Raw genomic sequence first — 14,056 nt, forward strand, 5'->3', positions numbered from 1 at the left:
TCAGTTTCTATCTCAAGGAACTAGAATAAGAAGAACAAATGAAGCCCAAAGAAAAAGGAAGAAAAGAAATAATAAAGATAAAAGATAAAGATAATAAAGATCATAGCAGAAGTCAATGAAACAGAAACCAGAAAAACAACAGAGAAAATCACTCAAACCAAAAGCCGGTTCTTTGAGAAGCTCAAAAGCGATAAACTTTAAGCCAGACTAATTAGAAAAAAAAAAAAGAGAGAGAGAGAAAGGCACCATTATTAATATCAGGATAAAAGAGGTAACAGCACTGTAGACCACATGTTAAGAGGGAGATAAGGAAATATTTTGAACAATTATGTCTACAAACTTGACAACTAATTAAAAAAACAGGCAGACTAATAAAGATAGGCTAAAACTATATTAGCAGATGTCATGAATATCTACAAAGAAAATCCGATGGAATCTACAAAAAAGCTACCAAAATTGATGAGTTTAGGAAGGTTGCAGGATTCACGAAAGGTACAAAAACAAACTGTATTTTTATATACTAGTAATGAACACTCAGAAATTGAAATAGAAAGATACCATTCACAATTACATCAAATAATATGGAAGATTTAGGGTCAAATCTGACAAAAGTACTGTAGGCTGAAAACTATAAACACTCCTTAGAGAAATTAAAGATGACTGAAATAAATGGAGTTTATATTCTGTGTCCTGGGTCTGTCCATATTGCTAAGTTGTCAGTTCTTTCCACATTGATCTATAGATTCAGTGCAATCCTAATGAAAGTCTCAGCAGGTGTTTTTTTGGTTTTTGTTTTGTTTCATTCTTTTTTTTTTGAAATTGACAGATTGATTCTAACATTTATATGGAAATGAAAAAAAATAGAATAAACAAAACAATGCTGAAAAAGAACAATCTAGAGTCTGTTCTGATGTCAAGACATTCTAAAGCTATAATAGTCAAAACAGTATGTTATTGGCAAAAAGGCTAACAAATAGATCAATGAAACAAAATACAAAATAGTCTAGAAATAAACTCATGCATAAAAATAAACTGATTTTTGAAGACCACTTTGAAAAACATTTTGGCAGTACCTTAAAAAATTAAGCATATCTACTTATATGACCTAGCCATTTTGCTCCATTTACCCAAGAAAAAAGAAAGTATGCGTTTATACAATGACTTGTACATGAATGTTCGTTGTATTTTTACTTGTAATAGTCCCCAAACTGGTATGACCCAAATGCCCATCAACAGGTGAGTGGATCATTTTGCAACATATATATGTATTGAATCATTCTGCTGTACTCCTTACATTTACAGGGTGTTATATGTCAATGATATCTTAGTAAAGCTAGGAAAAAATGGGGGGAAAAACCCCACAGGAGAATTGAAAAACAATTTAAGGTACCTCCATACAATGGAATACTTGAACAGTAAAAAGGAATGGGCCACTGATACATGCAACAGCATAGATGAATCTCAAAATAATTATGCTTATCAAAAGAAGACATAAAGATGGGGCACCTGGGTGGCTCAGTTGGTTAAATGTCTGCCTTTTTGGCTCAGGTCATGATCTCGGGTCCCGGGATGGAGACCCACATTGGGCTCCCTGCTCAGTGGGGAGTCTGCTTCTCCCTCTCATTCTACCCTTCCCCCTACTCTTGTTCTCTCTCTAATAAATAAATAAAATCTTTCAAAAAAATAAAACAAAAACATTATCTACTGCAGGATTCTGTCTGTACATGACTCTAGAAAATGTAAACTGCTCCATTGAGAGAAAATGCAGATGTACAGTTGCTGGGTATATGCACTTTCTTGATTTTGGCGATCATTTCATGGCTACTATACATGTTAAAACTTACTTTAAACATGTACAGCCAATTATTTCTCAATACAGCTGTTTTAAAAAATGCAACAAAAACCATGCCCAGTCTGAGTCTTCATCGATTAAAGCTCTGTCTGTGTGTGTTCAGGGAGCCACCCTTAACATTTTGGGACCTATGGGAAATGTACCAATGTAGGTTCCTTAACCCATATATAGTCTGCCCCCATTGTCTTTCTAGGCCAGGCATCTTGGGCACCCCTCAGATTTAGGGTGATGTATCTGGACAGAAGGGGTTCCCACCTTCTGGGGTCTGGAAGGCCCTGGAAATGGGCATGGCCTCTGAGATCCCGGACACTGAAACTATAACCTAGAATGGAGAAGTTCTCTCCAGATGAACATCTCTAGGTTCACAGGCTCCCTGCCTTGGCTCAGGGTGTGGTTTGAGAGCACGGAGTAGAAGCCTTGAAGGCAAGGATAGTCTGCAAGGGGGTAAGGTCAAAATTGAGAAGGCTTTAGAGCAATGTGATATCCGGGCATGGGATCATTTATCTAGCAATTCGTGTTCACTGCACTTTACAAAAGCAATGTATCCTCCAAAGATTGGATACAAATAAAAAAACAATATAGCAAAAAACCGGCCTGTCACCACAGATTACTGAGACACTGCTTTATTTTATTTTTATTATTATTTTTAAAGATTTTATTTATGTATTTGACAGAGATCACAAGTAGGCAGAGAGGCAGGTAGGGGGTGGGAGCAGGAAGAAGGCTCCCCACCGAGCAGAGAGTCCCACGCAGAGAGCTCATGCGGGGCTTTATCCCAGGACCCTGGGATCCTGACCTAAGCCAAAGGCAGAGGCTCAACCCACTGAGCCACCCAGGTGCCCCTGAAACACTGGCTTTAAAACATGTGGCTCTGAGCAGAGGCCCCTAAGTAAGATTGGTTTGGAATTATGGGAGAGGTAGGAGAAACTCTGTGAAACAAGATTTCCAGAATGACTTTTTTGAGATTTCAATCATTCTGACTGCTCCATCTTTGCGTCTTTCTGGAATATTCTGTGTGGAGTATGAGCTGCCTTTAAGGCCATGGTAGTTGTCTGTGAGTGTGAGTCCCTTGCAGGTGGCTGTCTTTCTTAGAATTTGAGAAGAGCTGCCTTTTGTTTAAAATTTTTATATTTTTTTAACAGCCGTGGAAAAGACTGTGGCCCTTTTTCTTTGGACAGGAAAATCTAGGCAATACCATTTGTCCTCCCTACTCCAGTCCGTCTGGGCTCATTCACTGAATGTAACAATTGGGGCATCTTACCTTGTGCACACAGGACTTGGCGTTCAGGAAAAACAGCTCCACGGTGGTTTTATCCTTTAAAAACGATATGCTTTCAATGTAAAACCTGAAAAATAGTACAGAAATTGTTTTTTTTTTTAAGATATCTTTCCCTCCCTCAGCATGATGTCATGTCTTCATTTAGCGTCCCCAAAAGCAGAGAGGATTTTGAGGAACTAGGAAACAATTGTGCTTTTTTTTTTTCCTTTTAAAAGAAGTCTGTAACACATACGTATGTCTACGTGTATGTACAAATATTCACGGATATGAATGTAGGCATACATGCAGTTAAAATCTCTTAACAGAAAGTTTTTGTGTGTTGGACGGTGAACTCAAGAGAAATCCGAAATGGAATCCAGCTACAAACCCAGCTTTATCTGTGTTGATCATTCTTGGACATGTGTTCTGGGAGCTCGTAATACCTCAGCTTCAAAACACAGCCCAGGTGAGCTTTGAGGGCTGAAAGTAGAAGTCGACTGAGTGAGAAGTACATAATGGAATGCTGACGTCCTCCCTGGGTCTCAGACTTGAGCGGTGAGGGCCCCACGCCCACCTTGCCAGGCACCCACCAGCCAAATTTCAATCACACCCCACTTCTTTCTTGTCAGCCTTCCAGGCCAGGGTTTTCACTCAGCAGGAAGCCAAAGCACTTAACCTTGGACTTTTTTTCATGCAAATGAAGAGTATTCTAGGCCTCTCCCCACCCCCTTCCCTGGGCTTTAGTAGCTTCGACAGCCCCCTGTAAGGAGGGGAGGGGAGTCCTTCACTGTTCTGGCCTGTTCTCAAAATATCCTAATGATGAGGCTGGCCAGGGAACGAGAAGCCCTGGGTGGCTGAGCAGCCTAGAGGAGGTGCAGAAGTTTTTCTCAAGTTTGGAGCTTTGCTTGATGAATAATGCATGAAGAGACCTAACACCCCAAGACAGCTCACAGGTCGGCTCCTGGAAGAGAAACGGACGTGGCTCGGGAGCCTGGTGTTAGTTAGCTGCACACCATCATGAAAGTTCTTTGGCATCTGTCCTCCATCCCCTGCCCCCTCAATGAGGACAGGATGTTGGATAAATAAATGAAACTGAAAAGGACCGTGGATGATTTTATCACGGTGATGGCAAAATCATTGGAAAAATTCCACCTCTAATGTTGAATCATCAAGGGGAGTTCCAGAGAGAGAATAAATCCTTTATATTTTTCCCTACAAGGGTTTATCTCATAAGTGAGGTTAAGGAAGACTGACGACGGCTAGTCTGTGAGGAAGGAAAGTGGAGGACTCAGACACAGAGGAGAACGTGGGGTTGGGGGAAACAGGCTTTGGAACTGGAAAGGTCCAGATAGGGACTCCCTCCTCTAACCATTTATTAGCTGTATGGCCTTATGGGTATGATCATCAGTTTCTTTGTGTCTCTTCTAAAATGGCTGTCATGGTTGCACTCATGTCATGGTTTGGGAGGTCTTGGAAGGATTAAACTAAGTAATATATGGATTAAACTAAGTAAATATTAACAATTGTTAATAAAAACCTATTCTCTGGAATTAAATGCTGTGTGGCGGCGGGGTGGGGACCATGACTTGGCTTTGAGTGTAAGATCCCAGACCTCCAGCGGCCTTGGCAGCATTACTCAGGGGTGCCCCGGGCTTTTGGCCCTTGGGGCAGTGACTCGCTTGCTTCTATGCGCTCAGCTCCCGCTGTGGACTTGCCCTTCCTTTTTTTTTTTTTTTTTTTAATTAATTTATTTATTTTTCCATATATTTATTTTCAGAAAAACAGTATTCATTATTTTTTCATCACACCCAGTGCTCCATGCAATCCGTGCCCTCTATAATACCCACCACCTGGTACCGCAACCAGCCACTTCAAACCCCTCAGATTGTTTTTCAGAGTCCATAGTCTCTCATGATTCACCTCCCCTTCCAATTTACCCCAACTTCCTTTTCCTCTCTAACACCCCTTGTCCTCCATGATATTTGTTATGCTCCACAAATAAGTGAAACCATATGATAACTGACTCTCTCTGCTTGACTTATTTCACTCAGCATAATCTCTTCCAGTCCCGTCCATGTTGCTACAAAAGTTGGGTATTCATCCTTTCTAATGGAGGCATAATACTCCATAGTGTATATGGACCACATCTTCCTTATCCATTTGTCCGTTGAAGGGCATCTTGGCCACGGTCGCCAAACTATGGAAAGAACCAAGATGTCCTTCAACGGACTTGCCCTTCTTTCCTTGACTGGTGGCTTCTGCTTCCTGCCTCCCTCTGCCTTCACTGTTTCTCTGTCACTCCCTCTGAGGGATCACAGGGGCTTGGTTGGTCCACTGCTTATCCCACATAAGGAGCCTCTCTGGGGTTGAGCGCTCTTACTTCCAGGCCAGGCAACTCAATGGCTGCATCCTGAAGGGACTTCCGGTTCAACTAGGTAGTGATGGTGCCAGTTGCTTTCTCTCTTTGCTTCTACAAGTACTTTATCCCTGTCAGCTGAGGTAATGGGAGCTTCCTGAAAGGGGCAGCTGCAGTGGGCCAGCTACAATCTCCTGAGCTCTTGCTTATGGCTAGCCAGGCGCTAAGCGCCTTTCATGTTTTGTCTCATTTCATTCTCAACAATCATTTCACTTAATCTTCAGTACAACCAGACGCCACAGGTAGCAAATTATGAGCCCATTTTACAGATGGGGAAACAGAGATGGAAATGTCAAGTCATCTTCTCTAAGCCCTACAGGTAGGAAGTGGTGGAGACATGATTCGAACTAAGGCCTCTCAGACTTCAAAGTTCATGTTCCAAACCCACGTGATATAATATTTTCGTACAATAACAATCACAATGAAAAGTAACACACACACAATGCCATGGGGCCCGAAGGAGGGTTGCAATTAGCTCGGCTTACGAATCAAGAGGGAGAAGGTTGCCAAGCTTGAAATCCGTAGCCCTAAGTGTCACAGGGCACGAAACGTCCCTTTGGACAACTGAGCCGAGTCTTAAAGAATGCATGAGTTCACCAGGTAGGGAGAGTTCACCATTCTAGGGAGAGGACATATCAGCCAAACCAGTCCTCTTGCTAATCTTCAGGAATTCAAGAGACCACATGCAGGGGGCTGGGTGGCTCAGCCCTAAATCAGCTTGTGGCTTGCCCAACTCTGAACATATAGCTTTGTACCAGAAACTGGGTTCACCTTGTTTCTGAAGCCCAAGTCCCTGACTATACCTTCGTTCCAGTAAACAAGCCCCTATCTTGTTTCCCACCACTTTCTGGCAACCTGCCCTGCTGCCTTCTACCTTTCCTCTTCGGCATCTGATTACCTGCTCTCTCAATCCAGAATCCTATCTCTCCCTCAAGGGGGCCATTGTAATGGCTTCATATTTATGGAGCGTATGAAAAGTGAGTGTCATCCTTTGGGAGAACAGCTCCCCAGGCACACCTATCAACATGTATCATGAAGTGAAAACAAAATCTAGGGCTTCTTAATGAAATAAAATGAACTCTCCCAGACTTGTAAAATAAAGACCTTTTGTTCCAGCCCCTTTTTGGCAAAAGGATACTGTTTCCTTTCTGCATGCTTACTGTGAGTGATTTTCACCAAGATTTTGTGAAGCTGAAGCCCCTGGTTCAATTTCCAGCCCTGAAAGGAGCTCAGGCTTTCTGACTAGGCATATGTTTCAGAGACAAACCTCAGAAAGCTTAATAAGTACAATTTCTTGAGAAGAGAGTTTGCTTGGAGAGGTTTTGTCTCTAGTTTATGTGCTCCCCCAGCTATCTTTGTTCCTTCCTGATGGGACAGGTGTTCACCTAACCACTTAGCAAGGATAACAGAACATCACACTTCAGTGATGTGACAGAGATGGCTTGGGGAAGGGCAGGCCTGTTGGCCTGATGACAACACAGGTTTTGTCAAAAAGCGTTAGAACACGGGAGTTGTTTGGAAAGGATCATTCTTCAATAGTCACTTACGTGTAGCTGGCCAGTATTTTCTTCTTGGGCCATTTATTCATGGTGACCAAAAGTCAACACCATGGAGTTGGGGAGAGAGCCCCATCCTGGGACCTTGAGCTGGCTGTGCAGCTGCTCAGTGCTCCCCTGCTTTACCTGCCCCACACCCCAGAGCCATGAGATGTTTTAAATGTGCTCAACAGAGTGGATGGCATGTCACTCAGTAGCCAATGGGTGGTGGGCATTATTACTAGATTCTTCTTCGTCTGTGGATGGGACCATAATGATAGGCACTGGTTAAGCTGAGAAGCTTTTTAAAACTTTAGCATGTGTCCTTCCTAAGCTCTTTCTCTCAAGGACACCAAATGCTCCCCAGGTGTCCATTTTTTTTTTTTTTTAATTTAAGGTTTTATTTATTTATTTGACAGAGAGAGATCACAAGTAGGCAGAAAGGCAGGCAGAGAGAGAGCGCGGGGTGGGAAGCAGGCTCCCTGCTGAGCAGAGAGCCCGAAGCAGGGCTTATTCCCAGGACTCTGAGATCATGACCTGAGCGAAAGGCAGAGGCTTAACTCACTGAGCTACCCATGTGCCCCCTAAGGTGTCTATTTTGACCCAGAACGGGAAAATGTTGTGAAACAAAAATCCTTCTGACCATTTACGACTTGTTCTCCACAACTAAGCCTATTTCATTTTCCAGGGCGATCCTTATGTCTCAGTGATATCGTTAAAGACAGCGAATCGGGCAAGAATTGCTCAATGACCTTGCATTCTGAACAATGCTGGGCTTGTGAGTGGCGTCCGGTGAGGGCCTCCTTCTGGGTTTCGGTCAGTCATTGTAGGTAATTTCTGGCACTCAGCGCAGCCGCAGGTCCAAGGAGATTTCTATCAGATCCCAGTCCACATTTGGAGCAGGGAGATCTCTGCTTATTGCTTGTAATGACCCTGCCACACCACCGTCTCACTTTATAATGCGTGCTGAAGACAGCAGTGTAATTGAAGAATACTGTACTTTCTCCAAGCCATTATGCAGGGCTCGTGGGAGTCCCAGATGCTCCTTTCATCTCTGAGAGGGGTGACGTCTGAGAGAATTCCCCAAGGAAAGCACTATTTGCTTCCACAGTGTGCTCCCCTGCCAAAAGACATTCCCTCACTTCTGAATTTCCAGGCATCTCTAGGAGAACCAGCGAGGGCCCTCCAGATTAGCCTGTAGGAACCTGCCCTTTTGCTCACGGCTGCGGTGTGGCTCTTTCTGAGCTCCCCAGGGATGGGCTAGAAGCCCAGGAGGGGTAAGGGCCTTGCTGTGACCTGTCCGAAAGGGTTCTAAAGAAGTCTTCTGCCCCAGGCAACCCATAAGAATCTAAGTGTGCTTCTTCCCTTCCAAACTGCAAAACAGCCAGTTCCCATTCTCCCCGAGCAAAGGAGGGACACAGGCTTGGAGAAGAGGGCAAGAAGGGAGGCAGGAAAGGGAAGATGGGGCGTGGGGCGGATGGCTGGGCACTGTGAATGACAAAGACAAACAATGAGATCTTCCACCGAGGGCAACCGTGAATGGGTCTGACCTAAGCCAGACAGTCCCAAACCTCCCACATTTGAAGACCATATATCATGTTATGGATTTTTTTTTTTACCCATTCCATATGTGATTAAGGTAGTCTCTTAATTTATATCTTAATAATCGTTAACATTTACTAAGGTCTACATTATATGTTCGTATAGGTTTAATCCTCCAACAACAAGGTGCATTTTACACATGAGGAAAATAAGCCACAGGGGGCAGTAAAGAGCAGAGCTGGGATTTGAACCCAGGAGAGAAGCTAAAGCACCAGTTCCCAGTGGACAGAGTAGGGGTGCACTGGGCAGTGTGAGAGGCATTTTTGGATCACCTTGACTTGGAGGGCATCCTGGCATCTGGGTAGCCAATGCCCAGGACGCTGAGACCATCCCACATCCCTGCGACGAATCACCTGCCCTGCACTAAAGGCCAAGCTTTAACTTCTGCACGCTTCAGCTTTTTGCACTCGTTACATTATTCATTCTTTCCTTCTGCCCTTTTGATGTCACCCCGAGGACAGATTACAGAGGAGAGTGAGCCGATTCCCACAAATAATGTTTGATATCAGAAAGCACACTGAGAAATAGAATCCTGTAAAACTGGAATCAGGATCAAGCTTCAAGTTTTGAAGGGTTCTGTGTCTTTCTGGATCTCTCGTATGAGTCAGGATGTCGGATCCTTATGGATGGTGGCCTCTGACCAAGTGCCTGGAAGGTCAAGAATTGGTGACGCCACTTAGGAGGTCACAGTCAATATTAAGGCAGCCAAGAGTTACCTTCTCTAGGTTCCAGGATATTGCCCACTTCGATGTGACTGTGGTGGGTAGCCCAGAGCTCCGGCTGACCTCACACATCTGCCTCAAAGAGCCTCTGCTGGGTCCACAGTAGGAGGAATTAGTTATTCCTCTGGGCTTTTGATCACATTCCTCCTTGAAGAGATAAAGTTTCCTGTCCTCTGCTTATTCTAAGTTATCTGCTCTTTGATAGCTTTCAAATAACTCGCAGCTAGCCCCTCACAAACATTCTAACTTCTCTTCCTTTTATCAATCCTAACGCTTGCGTTGAAAAAAAATGTCTAAGTAATGAGTTCGTTGTAGGAAAAAAAATGGAGAGAGATAAGCAAAAAGACAAAAACAAATCATTCTCATAATCATTCTACCCAGAAATTAACTGCTGTTTGCATTTTAAAAAAATGCTTAAGTAATGTGTTCATCGTAGGAAAAAATATATCGAGATTAACAAAAAGGCAAAAACAATCATTCCTAGAATCATTCAACTCAGAGATTAACTACTGTAAGCATTTTTGACTTTCTCCCTACTCATGTATTTCACGGAAGTGTAATCATGTCACATGTTTTGTGGTTTGCTTGACTATATTGGGGGCATTTTTCCATATTAACAAATCTCTTTTTTCACCAAAGTTTTTGTTTGATTGTTTTTGCCTGTTGTGTTGTACTCCATATATTTGGTTTTCTTAAAAAAAGAAAAAAAGTCCAGTGGAATGATGGGGACCTACAGGTTATAGTCATGATGCCTCTTTCAGTTTAACTCTTTTTAAAGGCTGAGTGTTCCAGAACCAGGCCACCAGGTGCTGAGAGAACTTTCGAAGTTTTTCTAAGGCTCCATGTTTGCAACAGCTTTGGCAGAAAAAAGGCAGCAGTTTCCCCTCCCCTCCCCCACATTTGTACTAGAACTCTCCAAGTCATGCCGGGAGTTCTCAGCCCTGAGTGTCATATGCCTTAGGGGTACATCTGAGTAGTCCCTAGGACACAGCAGAGGGGACTTGAGCAGGAGGAGGAAAACCGGCAGGAGAGGGAAGACCAGAAGGGGAGTGGTGGGAGGTGGTGTTGGGGGAGCAGCAAAGACTCAGAAGAAGGGAGTAAAAGACTCCAAGACGAGACGTGGCTTGGTGTGGAGCAGGGTGGTACCAGCCTGAGCCACCTCCGCCTGCCCTCCCCTGTCTCCCCTGAGGGAATGGGAGCTTTTCCAGTGAGGTCACACCAAGGCCCTGCTCTCTGATTTAAATGCTTGCATGCTTTCTAGCTATCAAGCTTTTCCAATGTTCACATCTGGGCTGCATTACCAAGGAGGCCCCTGTGTTTGCAGAAGATAATTTACAGCAGCAAATAACAACCCCCCAGCCTGGAGAAGTCCCCCAGCAACCTGGGGGAGTTTGGACTCACATGGAAATGGAGAATTGGTTAAATGAAATATGGTGCATAAATAAATTATGAGGCGTCTATACACCCAGGTGTCACATGCGTGTTTAGCACATATCATTGAGCTTTTGTAACCAAAGAGAAGACAAAGGTTTAATCCAGAAGTTCATCAAGGGAACGCTGAATGCCCTTCACCTTCAGTGTTTTCTTTCTTCCACGCAGAAGCAGCCTGTGTTTCTGAGCTGCTTCCTGGGCCCTGGAGGGAATTAACCAAGAGAAAGTTGCCCCCCTTCTCCAATCCCAGATCTGCAGGACCCCAGTGTTTAGCTCAGGACTCAGTGAGACAATGCACATCAAATATTTAGCCCAGTGCCTGCCACCGGGTTAATACTACATCTCCATAGAGAGAGAACTACTTGAGAGCAAAACTGTGTTTTTTTTTCTTTTCCACAAACACTACAGTTTTTTGAAAAATTGTATTTTCTTATATTTTTATAGCATTTTGTAAACTCACTTCCTATCCCGATGTCTCTTTTAGTTGTCACAACCAACTTAAACAAGACCACACATCTACTCCATCTCTAGTGCACCGGGTCAGACGTTGGGCCAGGAATGTGGGGGATCTGGGGCTTGGAGGGATATGATTGTCTAGTTTAAAGATTCCTAGGATAATTCAGATATGCACCTCCTCTCTCTGTGGGGAATCACTGAAATGCAATGTACTTAAAAAAAAAAAAACCCACTAATCTCTTTTATTAAAGTGACCAATTATTCATTGTAAGAACGCCATAATTTCCAGAACCTTATCTTCATCCTTGGCTTTTGAATATTTCTGTTTGCAATGACAATAACCACGAGGCACATCCTTATAATGTGCTACCTCTGTCAGGAATCCTTTGTCGTTGTGCTTACACTGCTTTGTGATTGCACCTCCGTGACTGCTTCCAGTTACAGAATGAGTAAGTCACAGGGATGAAAGGTATAGCAGAGGCATACAGCCAATGGTAGAGTAATGGGTGGTGATAGAGGGTAGCGATATTTGTGGTGAGCCCCGGATACAGTATAGACTTCTCAAATCACTATGTTGTACACTTATGTGTACAACATTATGTACCATTATGTGTCAATTACACTTCCACTGAAAAGAAGAATAAAAAGGGAGGGCTGGTGTATTTCTGAAGAGGGTTGGTATATTTCTGGAGGCTCCTGGAGGGACCAGTTTCCAAACAGAGTCAAAAATCTGTCTTGGGTTCCCTTCTTCAATGACTAAAAGTATAGCTGACAGAGGCAACTTCCGAGGGTCAGTGATGTTATCTATGGGGATGTCGGTCTCACCAATGGTTCTGTTCTCTCAAAAGAAGAGGGTAGAGGTCCTCTGAGAGGGACCAGACTTCACAGGGCGCCTCTGACCAGGCCCTCCGAAGAACGACATTCCACTGCATGACCTCCATCAGCTCACTTAATTCTCTGTGGCTTTTGCTTTATCATCTCTTTAATTAAGTTGGAGTAACAACAAGCACTTAATTGGAATAATAACAAAGACTATTATGATCTCACTATACTGTTGGGAGGAAAAATTAAGTGAATTATTAAGAACTCGATAAGGGTTCTGAACACGCAAGAAGTTAAGGGAAAGTCACGCCATGCGATTACGGGCCACTCTCGAGAGATAAGGCTCAAGTAAGTGCTGAAACTCACGGAAACAAGCAGCAGGCTGCTTGGGCATCTCAGGAACCTGCTTCCAGAAGATAGGGCTGCCATAAGGAATGTCTGAATAGAAGGGAGACGGAGTTTTCTCCCCTGGTGTTTTGAGACCAAAACTAGACCGCACATCAGCTGTCGGAGGAGTTCACAATCGGATGACTAAATAAATGGTATTGTTAAATTCTCCAAAGACTGAGGGTCTTGCTGACTACTTATGCCACAGAAGTAACACGTGTGTGCAAAGATGAAAATGCAAGGATCTTAACCACAGCCTGCATTAAAACATACATAACTGGGAACAGCTTAAGTGCTTCATAGGAGACTGGACCCTAAATTTTGAAAGTGCAAACAAAAAGGATTTTCACAGACACAAGGAGAAATTTTGAGGCTAAAAACAATTCTGTCACCAGGCAACGAGGGTCATCCTTTTTCTCTGAGAAGAGGAGGATGTCAGGGTGGTGGGGAGGGAGGAAGGCTGGGGGAGAGTAAGTTCGTATAACGTGAAATGTTTAGAGTGAAACTATAATCTTTTGTGAGAAAATACATTGACCTATGTTGAGCCATTTTTCACACACAAGATCAAATTTCTCTATGCTCTGACCCGCGTATTGACCAATATGCTCTCTTTCTTACTGCTGGTTAGTTTACATTTGCCTTTTCCTCCGATTCCCATGAACACAAGTTTTCCTTCCAGGAAACTCCTCTGTCTTTCTTTAGGATTTCTGGGCAATTCTCTGCATTAGCTATGCTCCTGGACAAATCACCATTTATGCTACTTCCTTTTTGGGTTTCAAAAACATGTCTTGTGGTATGAAAGAAATTCCAAGCCAACTATCAAAGCAGAAAGAAAAAAAACAAAAACAAAAACAAAAACAAATTGGAGATTGCCAATACTTTATTTCCTGAGTTAGGAGCAGCTACCATTGACAATCACCATTCATATAAAAAAAGATGCTTAAAAAAAAGGTTATTACCATACTTTTGGGTTTCATGGACCAGACTGAAGTAAATGAAATGAAGTTAAAAAAAAATTGGGGGGCACCTGGATGGCTCAGTGGGTTAAACCTCTGCCTCCGGCTCAGGTCAGGATCTCAGGATCCTGGGATCGAGCCCCACATCGGGCTCTCTGCTCAGTGGGGAACCTGGTTCCTCCTCTCTTTCTCTCTCTGCCTGCCTCTCCACCTACTTGAGATTGAAATAAATAATATATTAAAAAAAAATTTGTGTAAATGAGCATGATTTTGCCAGGTAATCATAGTATAAAAATTCCCAAAAAGAAAAATAAGAAGCTTCTACTACTAGGTCATAAAACAAATCATCTTTCTTCCTTTTCCTCTTTCTTTCTTCCTTTCCTTTCCTTCCTTTCTCTTTTTAAGTAAGCTATGAAGATTATGAACGCATGTGCCTCTGAACTAAACTCTCCAATTGTCAAACATGTCACAACCCAGAGATCAAGAGTTCCACACTCTACCAACTGAGCTAGTCAGGCACCTCAAACAAAGCATATTTCAATATCCAAAAAAATAACACAAGCTCAGAATACAGAAACATTCTTTAGGTTGCTCTAGCTTTCTGAAAACTTATTGAGAT

General features: G+C 43.1%; 1 protein-coding gene across 6 annotated transcripts in view; it reads right to left on the minus strand.

Moving 5' to 3' along the window:
• FRMD4B (FERM domain containing 4B) overlaps positions 1 to 14,056 on the minus strand; it is a 323,466-nt gene that overhangs the window by 95,050 nt on the left and 214,360 nt on the right. For all 6 annotated transcript variants that reach the window (XM_059161477.1, XM_059161479.1, XM_059161475.1 and 3 more), the window contains one exon: positions 3,114 to 3,198. In XM_059161477.1, coding sequence (XP_059017460.1) covers positions 3,114 to 3,198 — 85 coding nt within the window. The remainder of the gene's footprint in view (positions 1 to 3,113; positions 3,199 to 14,056) is intronic.

This window comes from Mustela lutreola, chromosome 2, assembly GCF_030435805.1.
Source record: "Mustela lutreola isolate mMusLut2 chromosome 2, mMusLut2.pri, whole genome shotgun sequence".
Classification (NCBI taxonomy): domain Eukaryota; kingdom Metazoa; phylum Chordata; class Mammalia; order Carnivora; family Mustelidae; genus Mustela; species Mustela lutreola.